Source organism: Mastigoproctus giganteus, chromosome 12 (assembly GCF_048544385.1).
Source record: "Mastigoproctus giganteus isolate SK-2022 chromosome 12, ASM4854438v1, whole genome shotgun sequence".
In the NCBI taxonomy this organism is placed as follows: domain Eukaryota; kingdom Metazoa; phylum Arthropoda; class Arachnida; order Uropygi; family Thelyphonidae; genus Mastigoproctus; species Mastigoproctus giganteus.
Window position 1 is genome coordinate 47,144,222 of NC_143586.1, and position 10,792 is coordinate 47,155,013.

General features: G+C 36.0%; 1 protein-coding gene across 1 annotated transcript; it reads right to left on the bottom strand.

Annotated features, from left to right (window-relative positions):
• Positions 1-750: 750 nt before the first annotated feature.
• LOC150077015 (epsin-2-like) lies at positions 751-7,673 on the bottom strand. Its single transcript, XM_090385759.1, has 2 exons — positions 7,407-7,673; positions 751-1,011 (listed from the first exon to the last, which is right to left on the bottom strand). Exons 1-2 carry the CDS (start codon positions 7,671-7,673, stop codon positions 751-753), a joined length of 528 nt encoding a protein of 175 aa, XP_090241885.1.
• Positions 7,674-10,792: the final 3,119 nt, after the last annotated feature.

A 10,792-nucleotide genomic window follows, 5' to 3' on the forward strand; every position in this document is an offset into this window, starting at 1 on the left:
ATCCACAGCCATAGATCCTAAGCGGCTATGTCCTCTCCTTATGACCACAATAATGTCGATTTTTTTACTGCTACATGATTATTAAAGCGTAATGATTTCGCGGAAAGCACTACTTTGTCTCCCACCCTTTAAAAAATCCTGGACTGTCCCCAGCGCTGCCTACAGTGGTATGTGTTTGGGTACCCAAAAGTTTTATCACCTTAGAGGGCTTTTCTGACCTCGTCAGGAAAGCCTTGACCTTCTTCTCTTTCTTTTCCAGATGAGGTCAGAAGAGCTCTGCAGTTCCTAATTTATCTTAGATACTTTATGAGCTTAGCTTTACTTTTGCTTAAAATGCTATGAAATTCGCTCAACTTATTTGCTCTATAGTTTGGTAATCTGAATTAATCTAGCTATCACAATAAGAGTTTAGTCAATTTTATGAGTTTTGTTTTAACAGTCTCATCAACACATTAGTCCACTAATAGATGAAAATTTTCAACATCCGCATCTAAGAAAGTTAGTTTACATTATAACCTGGACGTGGTTCAATTACACTTAACTCACAAATAGTTTACAAAAAAAATTTCTTTTATTACTTGTATTCGTATTAATAAAATAAACAATTTATTTCCACTGACGTTTCAGTAATAATTTCATATTCCCATTTTCAGAGATTTGCATTATCTGATGATGGGATATGCAGTCTTCCTTGAAGCATCACTGGAAATATAGTTGATTTCATCATTACATCCACAGTTATCCAAACCTTCAAGTTTTAGTGCCTGTATGATGACTAGTAACACTTATATTAAGTACGCTAACCTTGACGTTCTTCATTTCTAATATTCTTTTTCTTGCCCTGCAAGACAGTTCTCTTTGTTTCTTCAATTCTTCTTCATCCCGAAGTAACCAAACTAATGCCTTTGCTTTCCTTCTAATACCAGTCCAATCAGCAATGAATTCTACTTCAGGGATAAATGTGATAATGGATTTCAGCAATGAAATATATTCTTTGCATTCTGGAACGATCTAAAATATCAAAACATAATTATATTAATATTTTCTCCAATAATTCGAAATTATTTCTTAGGTAACCTCTGTTATAAAAAAAAAAAAATTCATTTTATCTTGTATGCGAAATTCATTTATAATCAACCTCACCCTCACTTCCAATTTTTAGCTTCCTTTTCTCCCAATAATTAATCGACCTGAATTAGTCAAACAGTCCAGTTAAAAATTAAAGTATTAGTATTAGCCATATGGTACAAGAAAGCAGAGGCTTTTGCGGAAAATGGTTGATAAATCATCAATGGGACACCAGGGGTCTTCCCCTTGCCACCTGGCTACAGTGCTATAACGTCATGTTCGACCGTATCATTACTTTAATTCAATTCCACTTAGTGAGATTGAATTAAAAACAGTATAAGTTATTTTGGTATTTCTGTTCCCCAAGTAATGTAAATTTACATTTACACTATAAGTTATTTTGGTATTTCTGTTTCCCAAGTGTAAGATGTATTTTGTTACGTTAAAACGTACTGCCATTTTTCTGATCATCCCTAAAGTCTAAGCCGTCCTAAATACCCGCTGCTTGCCACCGATCAGTTCTCACACTAACGATCTTGAAATCATCTGCAAATTTTGGAGTCAAGCCCTGTATTCCTTCGACGATGGCATTTAAGAAAATCAAAAAGCAACAGTGATCCCAATACCGATCCTCGGGGAACCTCACTTCTTACATTAGTCAGATCTAACAAAAACCATTAATCCCTTTGCCTCCTGGGGTGCAGTCACCCTATGATACATCTTAGAATCTCACCCATAATCCCAACATGTTTTATATAGCAACCTGTCATGAGGAACTAAGTCAAACGCTTTGCTAAAATCCAAACAAACAATGTCGAAATTATTTACTAAAGGCAGCTCATGAGTGACTCGGTTAAAATAGCTAACCAGATTGGATAAACAAGATTTTCCCTTTACAAAACTGTGTTATGTTTCTTACAGAGTTCTGTTTCTATCTAGGATTTCTTGATGACCCTGTATATTGAACTATTTATCATTTCCTCCATCATTTCACTGTTAACCTCGCTGCAGCGTCCTTCCAACACCCAGTAGATAACGCCGGGTCTAACCCCGTAAATGACGCCAGGAATTTTTATGAGCTTTCTCCACAACGTGGTTGAATTAGTCGATATCAGGCTGGAGTGCGTGGTTTTTTTTCTCTCGGAAATCAGGAGTTTGTTTTCCGTCCAGAGCAAACAGGCAAATCGGCAACAGAACACACGCAATTTACAGACATAATAATATATACCGCGTAATATGGACTAATTCGCTGATGGGCCTAAAATCCCACAATAACCATGATTTTTCCTAACACTGAAGTCAGACTGACTGGTAGGTAGTTGAATAAAGTTGTGAGCAGGAATCCCGGTACACTGAGATGATACATCACATCACAATGATCAGTAATGCTGTTTGACTAGTTCTGCGTGTGTGTTTGCGTAGCTATTAGCAGACAAACTGCAGGAAAAGAAGATATTTTCCACTTTCTTGAAGTTGAATGGATGGATCAATTGGGATCGCCTATTTAGGCTACAACTGTACCCTTTGGACAACTCCTGAAAGTGTTTTTATCTGCAAATAAGTATGTATTTCATGCAACGCTGATTAGGAAAAAGCTCTCCACTCAACCAAGTATCAAAACGGAGTTTTTCTGTGATATTTTCAGTGATAGCTATCTTAAAATCCGAACGATAAAAGCGAAATACAGAAATCACTCAGTTTTTTTTTTAAATGTTACCCGATTTACATGAGTAACAAGTGCGCTACTTTGTTTCACGTAAGGACTGGGTCTTATTTACGCATTGCATTTAATACTCTTCTCATTTTTGTGCATTTAACTTTGGTTATTCAGTACTAGCGTAGCTATCAGTAGAAGTTCTAGTGGAGGTACTACATTAGAAATAAATCAACATCCTTGTATTGCTTTCGTGGGTAGCACAGTTAGTATAATCCCAATCTTTCTCATAACAGGTGGAAAAGTCCGAAGTTCGAATCCCGTATAAATCAAGGAATTTTTATGGTCTTTTTTCACAAAGTGGCTGAGTTAGTCGGTCTCATGCTAAAGTAGCATGGTTTTTCCTCCCTGAAATTCGGATTTTTCGTCCAGCAAACAGCAACTTACAGCCATACAACGTGCGGTTAAAATGAAACGAGAATTGTTGCTAACCAACCCCTTACTACTGCGCACGTCAACAACATTCATATCGTGCTATAGCTTGTAGAGATCAGTTTTTGTTTCGTTGCAATCGGTTAAGTTTTGATTGAACTGTGCCTCTTTTAAGTGAATCAGTGTTTTAAGCCTTCGGCGGAAAGTAAGTGATTGTAATTTAGAACAAAGAATTGTCATTAAATTTGTGAAATTCAGTAAAAATGGTGCAGAAACGTTGGAGATGTTACGGAAGTGTAGAGTGATGAAACCACGAATCAGCCACGTGTGTGCGAATGGCACAAACAGTTCAGAGGAGGATGGAAGATGTCCATGACGACGAGAAGACAGGAAGATGGCCAACTTCAACGATAGATGAAAGTGCTGAAAAAATTCAAGAGATCGTGCGCCAAGACATTCGGATGAGCATTCCACTAGTCCCAGAACAGTTACATGTTGACAAAGAACAATTTTTATTATTATTGTTATTATTAACAGCTACAAAACAGCAAACAACGTGCCTGAGGGTGCAGCTACAAAGAATTATTACATAGCTTCAAAAAGCTTGGAGTATACATTTCCCAAAGTAAAGAAAAAAGTATATGTACAGATAAAATAAACTAAATAAATAAAAGGACTCATCCGTCCTATTTAAGTGAACAGGCAGAGCACTGGTATTTCTTCACACACAATCAGAGTCTTAGAACTTAAAAGAAGAGTCTATTTTAAGTCAGGTACCGGATGAGGTTAGCAATTTCAGTTGCCTCTTGAAGTGTCCGGGGGTACCAAATATCTCAATATTTGCTTTGTTCATTGATCTTGCAGTCCTGTTGTAGAAGTTGTAGTATCCATAATTTGTTCTCGCATAGGATGGTTTCAGTAGTGGATGGTTTCTTAGCGCTCTTGTCGGAGCGTTGAAATTTATTTGTGAGACGAGATGAGGGCAATTCAGGGTACCATTTATTAGTTGGTTAAGTAGGAGTAAATCGGCTTTATCTCTTCTTTTTTCCAGCGTTTCGAGTCCAAAGAATACACACCACTCTTGGTAGGATTTCTCATAGTATTCAAGGCCACTTTTAAAGCAAACGTACTGGATTGCTCTCTTTTGAATATTTTCAATTTCTAATTTTTGGTACGCAACATGTGGGGACCAGACCTGTGAGGCAAATTCTAGGGCTGGCCTAACATAGATTTTGTAAAGAAAGATGAAAAGTGCCAACTGATTGAAGTCTCGGTTAATTCTTTTCAGGAAACCTAGTTTTTTGCTAGCTGCCTTTACAATGTTAGAGACATGGACATCAAAGGAAAATGATTCTTTAATAAAGATACCTAAATTTTTGGCTGTACTAACTTTTTTGATTGCCTTGTTGTTGATACAATAAGAAAAATTAAGTTTGTTTTTCTTGTGTGCATTAGCAAAGCTCATCAGCTCACACTTGTTTTCATTGACTGCCATTTTGTTCTCCTTCAGCCACTGAATAACTCGTTGAAGAGCTTCGTTTAGGATGATGCAGTCATTGGTACTGCGAATTACTTTATAGATTTTTATGTCGTCTGCAAATACGTTGATCTTGATTTGGTAGGCTCCAAGGGTGCTTGGCAGGTCGTTGATGTAGATAAGAAATAATAGCGGGCCTAAGGATGAACCCTGTGGGACACCAATTTCAGGACTGAAAGGATATGAGGTTTGACCTTTAAATGTCACGGACATTTCTCTACCTTCCAAGTAGTTTTCAATCCAGTTTAGTGCTTGTCCTCTGAGACCATAGTGATGCAGTTTGTTGATTAGTCTCTGATGGACTACCTTGTCGAAGGCTTTGCTTAAGTCAAGGAAGATGGAGTCGACTTGTTTTCCTTCGTCAAGCGCCTGGGATATGTTCGAAACAAACGAGATCATATCTGTGCAGGTGGAACGACCCTTGATAAATCCGTGAGAGTAATCTGACAAATTAAGTTTCATAAAGTTAAATAGCTGCTTCATTACAATGGATTCAATTATCTTTGAGAGTGTATTCAATTGACAAACTGGTCTGTAATTGTTGGGTGAGGATGGGTCTCCTTTTTTGTAAAGAGGGGTAACAATGGCCTTTTTCAGTTGAACTGGATAGATTCCACTCTCAAATACCAGTTTTATTAAGTGAAGTAATGGCTTTATAAGTGTAGTTCCACATTTTTTCCATAAGACAGTAGGGATACCGTCCGGGCCTCGTGTGAGATCCTTTTTCATACTATGGATTGTGCTCAATAATTCTGCTTGGTTTATTTCAAATACTGTTAGGGTATCAATGTAGTTGAGAGGAAAATTTTCGTTACCTTCCGTCCCGTCATCTGCTGTATCTGTTTTGTAAATTTCTTCAAAGCTGCTAGCAAGGTAGTCTGCCTCAGACAAAGATGACAATTCACTGGGAATATCTAGCGTGTTTACAGCCGCATTTTGATTTTTTGCTTTGAAATAGCTGAATATAGGCTTCATATCTTTTGCCTCGAAGACTCTTCTTTCGACAAAACACAGGTATTTGTTGTAGTCCTGTTTTAATGTCGTTTTAACCTGTCTTCTTAAGGAGGAATATTTATTGTAAAGGCATATTTCTTTATTTGTCTTAAACCTACTATGCATTTTTCGTTTTTTTGCCAGTAGGGATTTTAGTTCCTTAGAGAACCAGTGTGGGTAGTTTGTATCAGGAACACTATAGCATGGAACAAGGTTGTTAGTTACTTCATTAATGATTTGGTAAAAGCAGTCCAGTGCTTCTTGAGGATCATTGATTTTTAATAGTAATTCCCAATTACAGTTTTTAAATGCATAATTCATATTAGGCCATTTCACTTTATTGAAATTGAGCTTCTGTTTTTGTTCTAAATCCGTATTTTTAACTGATCTCTTCTTGATGGAAAAAGCCACAGGAGCGGTTGGGCACGAGAAGTTCGCAGTGATAGAGTTTTTAACGAAAAACATGATCACAACATTGGAGCACCCACTTATTCACAGATTTGGCGCCGTGTGACTTTTTTTATGTGCCCGAAAAATTAATATTCACCTCATAAGAAAACGATTTGTGAACTTAGCAGACAATTCGGAACACAACGCAGCAATTAAAGGAAGTATCTTCCAATGATTTCAGCTACTGTTTTAGATCCTGGAAATCGCGAATGGAGCGCTGCATAGGCGCGGCTGGAGGGTAGATTAAAGGGGATAGACATTGAAATTGTATTTAAAATAAACAACGATTTTAAAAATATTTCTCGTTTCTTTTTAGTAGCAACTTGTATTACACACGGCACAATATGGTCTAATTTGTTGATGCGTCTAAAACCCTACAGAAACTATACCTGTATTTTTAAAAGGGAAAATATCGTTTATATTTAATGAAAGAATCATACTTGAGGATGAAGACTTGTATGTCCTTTTCACTACAAAAATTTTATTAAATGGCATTTTTGCTTTTTTTTTTTTTTTTTGTCATTACCTAATGCGGTGGCGTACACAGAAATTTTGTTTGGGAGCGGACTTGTACGCCCCACACAGTAGCTTTTACAAGCGTCACTCCATGACAGTACAATGATAGTATGAACATGTATGCTATTAAAAAAATAAAGATTTGGATATCAAAACCGTCTATTTAGCTCAGATTTCATATTATTTCAATTTGTATTACTTAATTCAAAGCTTATAATGTAAGCGGAAATATCATGATATTTTTTTTTTTTTTTTTTTTTTTGGTAGTTGTTGGCGCATCGGCTTCTGTGGCCATATTGCACCTCCCAAGGTTTTTGCAGTACTTTGATCCAAGCCCGAGGCGGGAATCGAACCCGCGACCTTTGGGTTGCCGGGCAGGTACTTTACCCACTCGGCTAGCCCGGTCGGCTAATATCATGATAGTGAAAGGTTATATTTACCTATTAGTGAATTCGTTAATTAAAATAAATATTTTCCTTTTATAAAAAAAAAAAAAAAAAAAAATAATAATAATAATAATAATAATTAAAAGTACATACTACCCCACCGAGATAAAGACATATTTCTACACAATTTCTTTTTAAATTTGGGTCAGTTCTTTCTTCCTAACCTATAATTTGAAATTAAAATATCGAATGAAAAAGAACTTGGAACTTGATAGAATTCAATAAGGGGGGGGTGGGAGATAGAGCGCACCATATTTATATTTTATCTCCTCGATACAATTCAAAATATTGTCATAGTTATAAATCTTACCACATTTGGTCCTGTTTTTAAAACATACTCAAAGAGCACAAGAGCTCTTTCCACTCGTATGGTATTTTTCGTATCTGTTAATCTTTTTGAGATGGACGAAATGATAGTAGCTGATCTGTCTTTATCGCTAGCTAAATCAGTGAGACGACCCATTACGGCAGTAGAAGGCCAGGAAGTGCTGCTGTTTGTTGCTCGTGTAACTAATGTTTCTACATGGGACTTAAACAGTCTGTATTTCCATTTTTCCACTAGCTTGAAGAAAGTCATGCTTAAACGATTTTGAACTGAAAGGAAAAAATTAACTTAAGTCTCAAAATGCGCGATATCTACATATTATTTTAATTCATTAAAAGTGAAATGTTATAAAAACAGAATGACAGTGCTCTGATCATATAAATTAAATAAATAAAAATTCTCCATCACGACCATCAAGTTAGCAAATGTAGCCCCAACTCAAGAGGCCTTAAGAGTTCCTCCACTTTCGAATGGAATTAGAGGATTCCAACCCGCATCATAGTTCTCAGCTATTTTTAAGCGCGAGAGCATATACAGTATACATAAGCGCCTATTGTAATCACCAGGTCCGTATATACTCGATTGAAATGGGCGGATTTTCATGAATTGCATTTGATTCACATAGAAAGATTTGGAGAGCCAAACCAAATTTCATTAAAATCGGACAAATAGAAATGCAACAATTATTATTTCACTTTTCCACACAATTTATGGAAAAATATCGGGGGGGGGGGGGGAATGTAGATTAAATGTAGTTTCAAGGCAGAATTGTTAGCTTAGGCAGCCCCTCCAAGCTTCGCCTTTATTGTTATATAAGCCTCACGAATGTGGTATCACTTGTGAAGAGATAAATATATAGAGTGTAAAAAGACTTAAAAAAGTATAATAGGAGGAGAGTAATAAATATAAGGTCTCGGTAACCGATGGGTTAAAAGCGAAGTACAAAAGGGCACGTGTTTTGAGTGACCGTGGTTCAAGCCAGGTGACTATTAAAGGTTAAAATTTAGTGATGGGTACCCCCCCCCCCTTCTAAAATGGCAGTGATTGACATACCTAACCCGCTATAGGTAGGGTGTTTATCCCCTGCCGCTGTTTTAAAATCAGGAACTCGTTTTCCTATTTTAAAACAGCGGGGGGGAATAAATGCCCTATTTTAGCCCTTATTAGTTAATTAAATTGTGTATTCTCCATTAAAAAGTCTTCATTTTCTTAGGCCTAAATATGATCACCTAAGCCTAACATTTGCGAGCATGACCAAATCCATAGTTCGCTCAATAAGCTGTTTTAAAATAGGGTGTTGGTCCTCTCCTCCCGCTGTTTTAAAAAGATAGTAGATTTGATTCATCTCAGGATTCATCAAAAACTCTGTAGATGTCCGTAAAAAAAATAAATAAAATGACATCTCCCAAATTAATCAAGTACAGTATATCCAGAACCGGCTTTAGACAACCAATGCACTTTAACTGGACCTCACACAATGAATGCAAGGTCTACAATTTATTTAAAGGTCCAGACTGAATTCATATTATGTATGAATTTTTCACTAAAAGTTGAAATAGGTAAAGCATCTACAATGCATATGGCAGAATTTCGTGTCGGGTATGAGTATAATATATCACTGACATTAAAGAATATAAAAATTAGAAACCAACTTACTACAAGAAACAGTTCTATACAGCAATTTAAAAGTAGCTCTTGTAATTTGATGATCGACTTTCTACAATATGTATCATCCAGGAAATTTATCGGTTGCTAACAGCTACAGCAATTACCTTTCTACCTTTCCATTTCCGAAACTAATAAGCCTTATTTTAGCAATTAAACTAACCTAGTCTGCAGTTCACACAAGAATTGAACGAGCGTTTCTAAAATTGCATTTGTTCGCGTGACTATTATTTACAAATGTCACCACGTAATGAGAACTCGAAAAACTCAAAATTACATTCACGTTAAAACTTTTTGATGATAATAAGATACGTTATTAATAATTGAGTAATCGCAGGAGGTGGGAAAGACGTGTTAAAAAAAAAAAAAAAAAAAAATCCGGAACAAAAACTGAAGCGGAAAATAAATCTTTACAAACTATACATATATTAGAAAATACTTTTTAATTAAATAAAATCACATATTACATGAACTTTTTTTACCCCCTTACCTAATGAAGGGGAGGTGATATGTTCATATTTATTTGTGTGTTGAAGAACGAGTGTATCACATAACTCTCCTCGAATTTCACTGTTTATTATTATTATTATTATTATTATTAGCCCAATGGTGCAAGGAAGCCTGAGGCTTATGCTGCACCAGCCAAAAAAAATTCCCGAGTTACCATGAGAGAGAGAGAGAGAGAGAGTCAAAAGTAGAAGGGAATCACCAAGAAAAAGAAGAATGATGATATCCACCTCAGGACCCTGGGTGTGCCAAGCCCATACTCACCAGATGTGAGCCATGGATATGCCCTTTTATATCATATTACACAAACTCCTCTGTTTGGAAAGCTTACTGTTAAACCTTTTTTTTTTTTATTTAGAAACAAAGCCCTGTATATATCTATATACATAAATATAAAATGTTTGGTAAATTAAGTTTCAGATTGAGTCACTTTAAAGAAAACCAATGTTAGACTGAAAAAAGCTTTTAATATTTTTCAACGTAATCCCCTTCAATAGCAAACACATGAGATCGCTTGAAGAGTTACTGGAAAAGTTTTTTAACGAATTTGAATTTTTATTTTATTTTATTTTATTTTATTAATAAAAAGATACACAACAGGTAACCATTAACAGTGTATCTGAGATCAGATCAATAAACATAATAACAATAATGTGAAATCCTACAGGACGATAAACATTGATACAAATTCAAACAATAAAGCATATGTACAAAAGAGGATTGTATTAAGTTAAGTTACCGGTAAAACAAGTAATAATTAATCCGTTAGAGAATAGAAAAATAATATAACAAATAATAAGCTACAATAATTAGATGTGAGCTAGTCACTTTGTAGTTTAAGTGAAGAGGCAAACTTGTGGATGGAGTTCATCAGTGATTGGGAGTTGTCAAAGAAGTCAATGCGAGAGTCATTTGCTGATTTGCTGATTCTGTTCAGTGGACTGAACTTCATTAAGTCCGTGTTGGCAGAGTCAAGGCGAAACGGTGTAAGGTTCCTGACTTGTCTACAGGGAGCATTGAAGTTTATTTTACTCAGGATATCAGATGCTTCATAAATTCCAGTGATTACTTTGGCTAGGAGGGCGATGTCAGCAGTAACTCTTCTAGTGCACAGAGGCCTTAGATGAAAGTAATCACACAGCGATTCATAATACACTGAGTGATAGAATAGAGGATTGCGGTACGTAAGGTAACGGATA

Bases quoted from the DNA above. Each gene is read 5' to 3' on its own strand.
- LOC150077015 (XM_090385759.1), bottom strand. From the start codon at position 7,673: ATGACTTTCTTCAAGCTAGTGGAAAAATGGAAATACAGACTGTTTAAG. The intron at 1,012-7,406 runs GTAAGATTTATA...TTGATATTTTAG, and splicing joins TAAAAACAGGACCAAATGTG to ATCGTTCCAGAATGCAAAGA.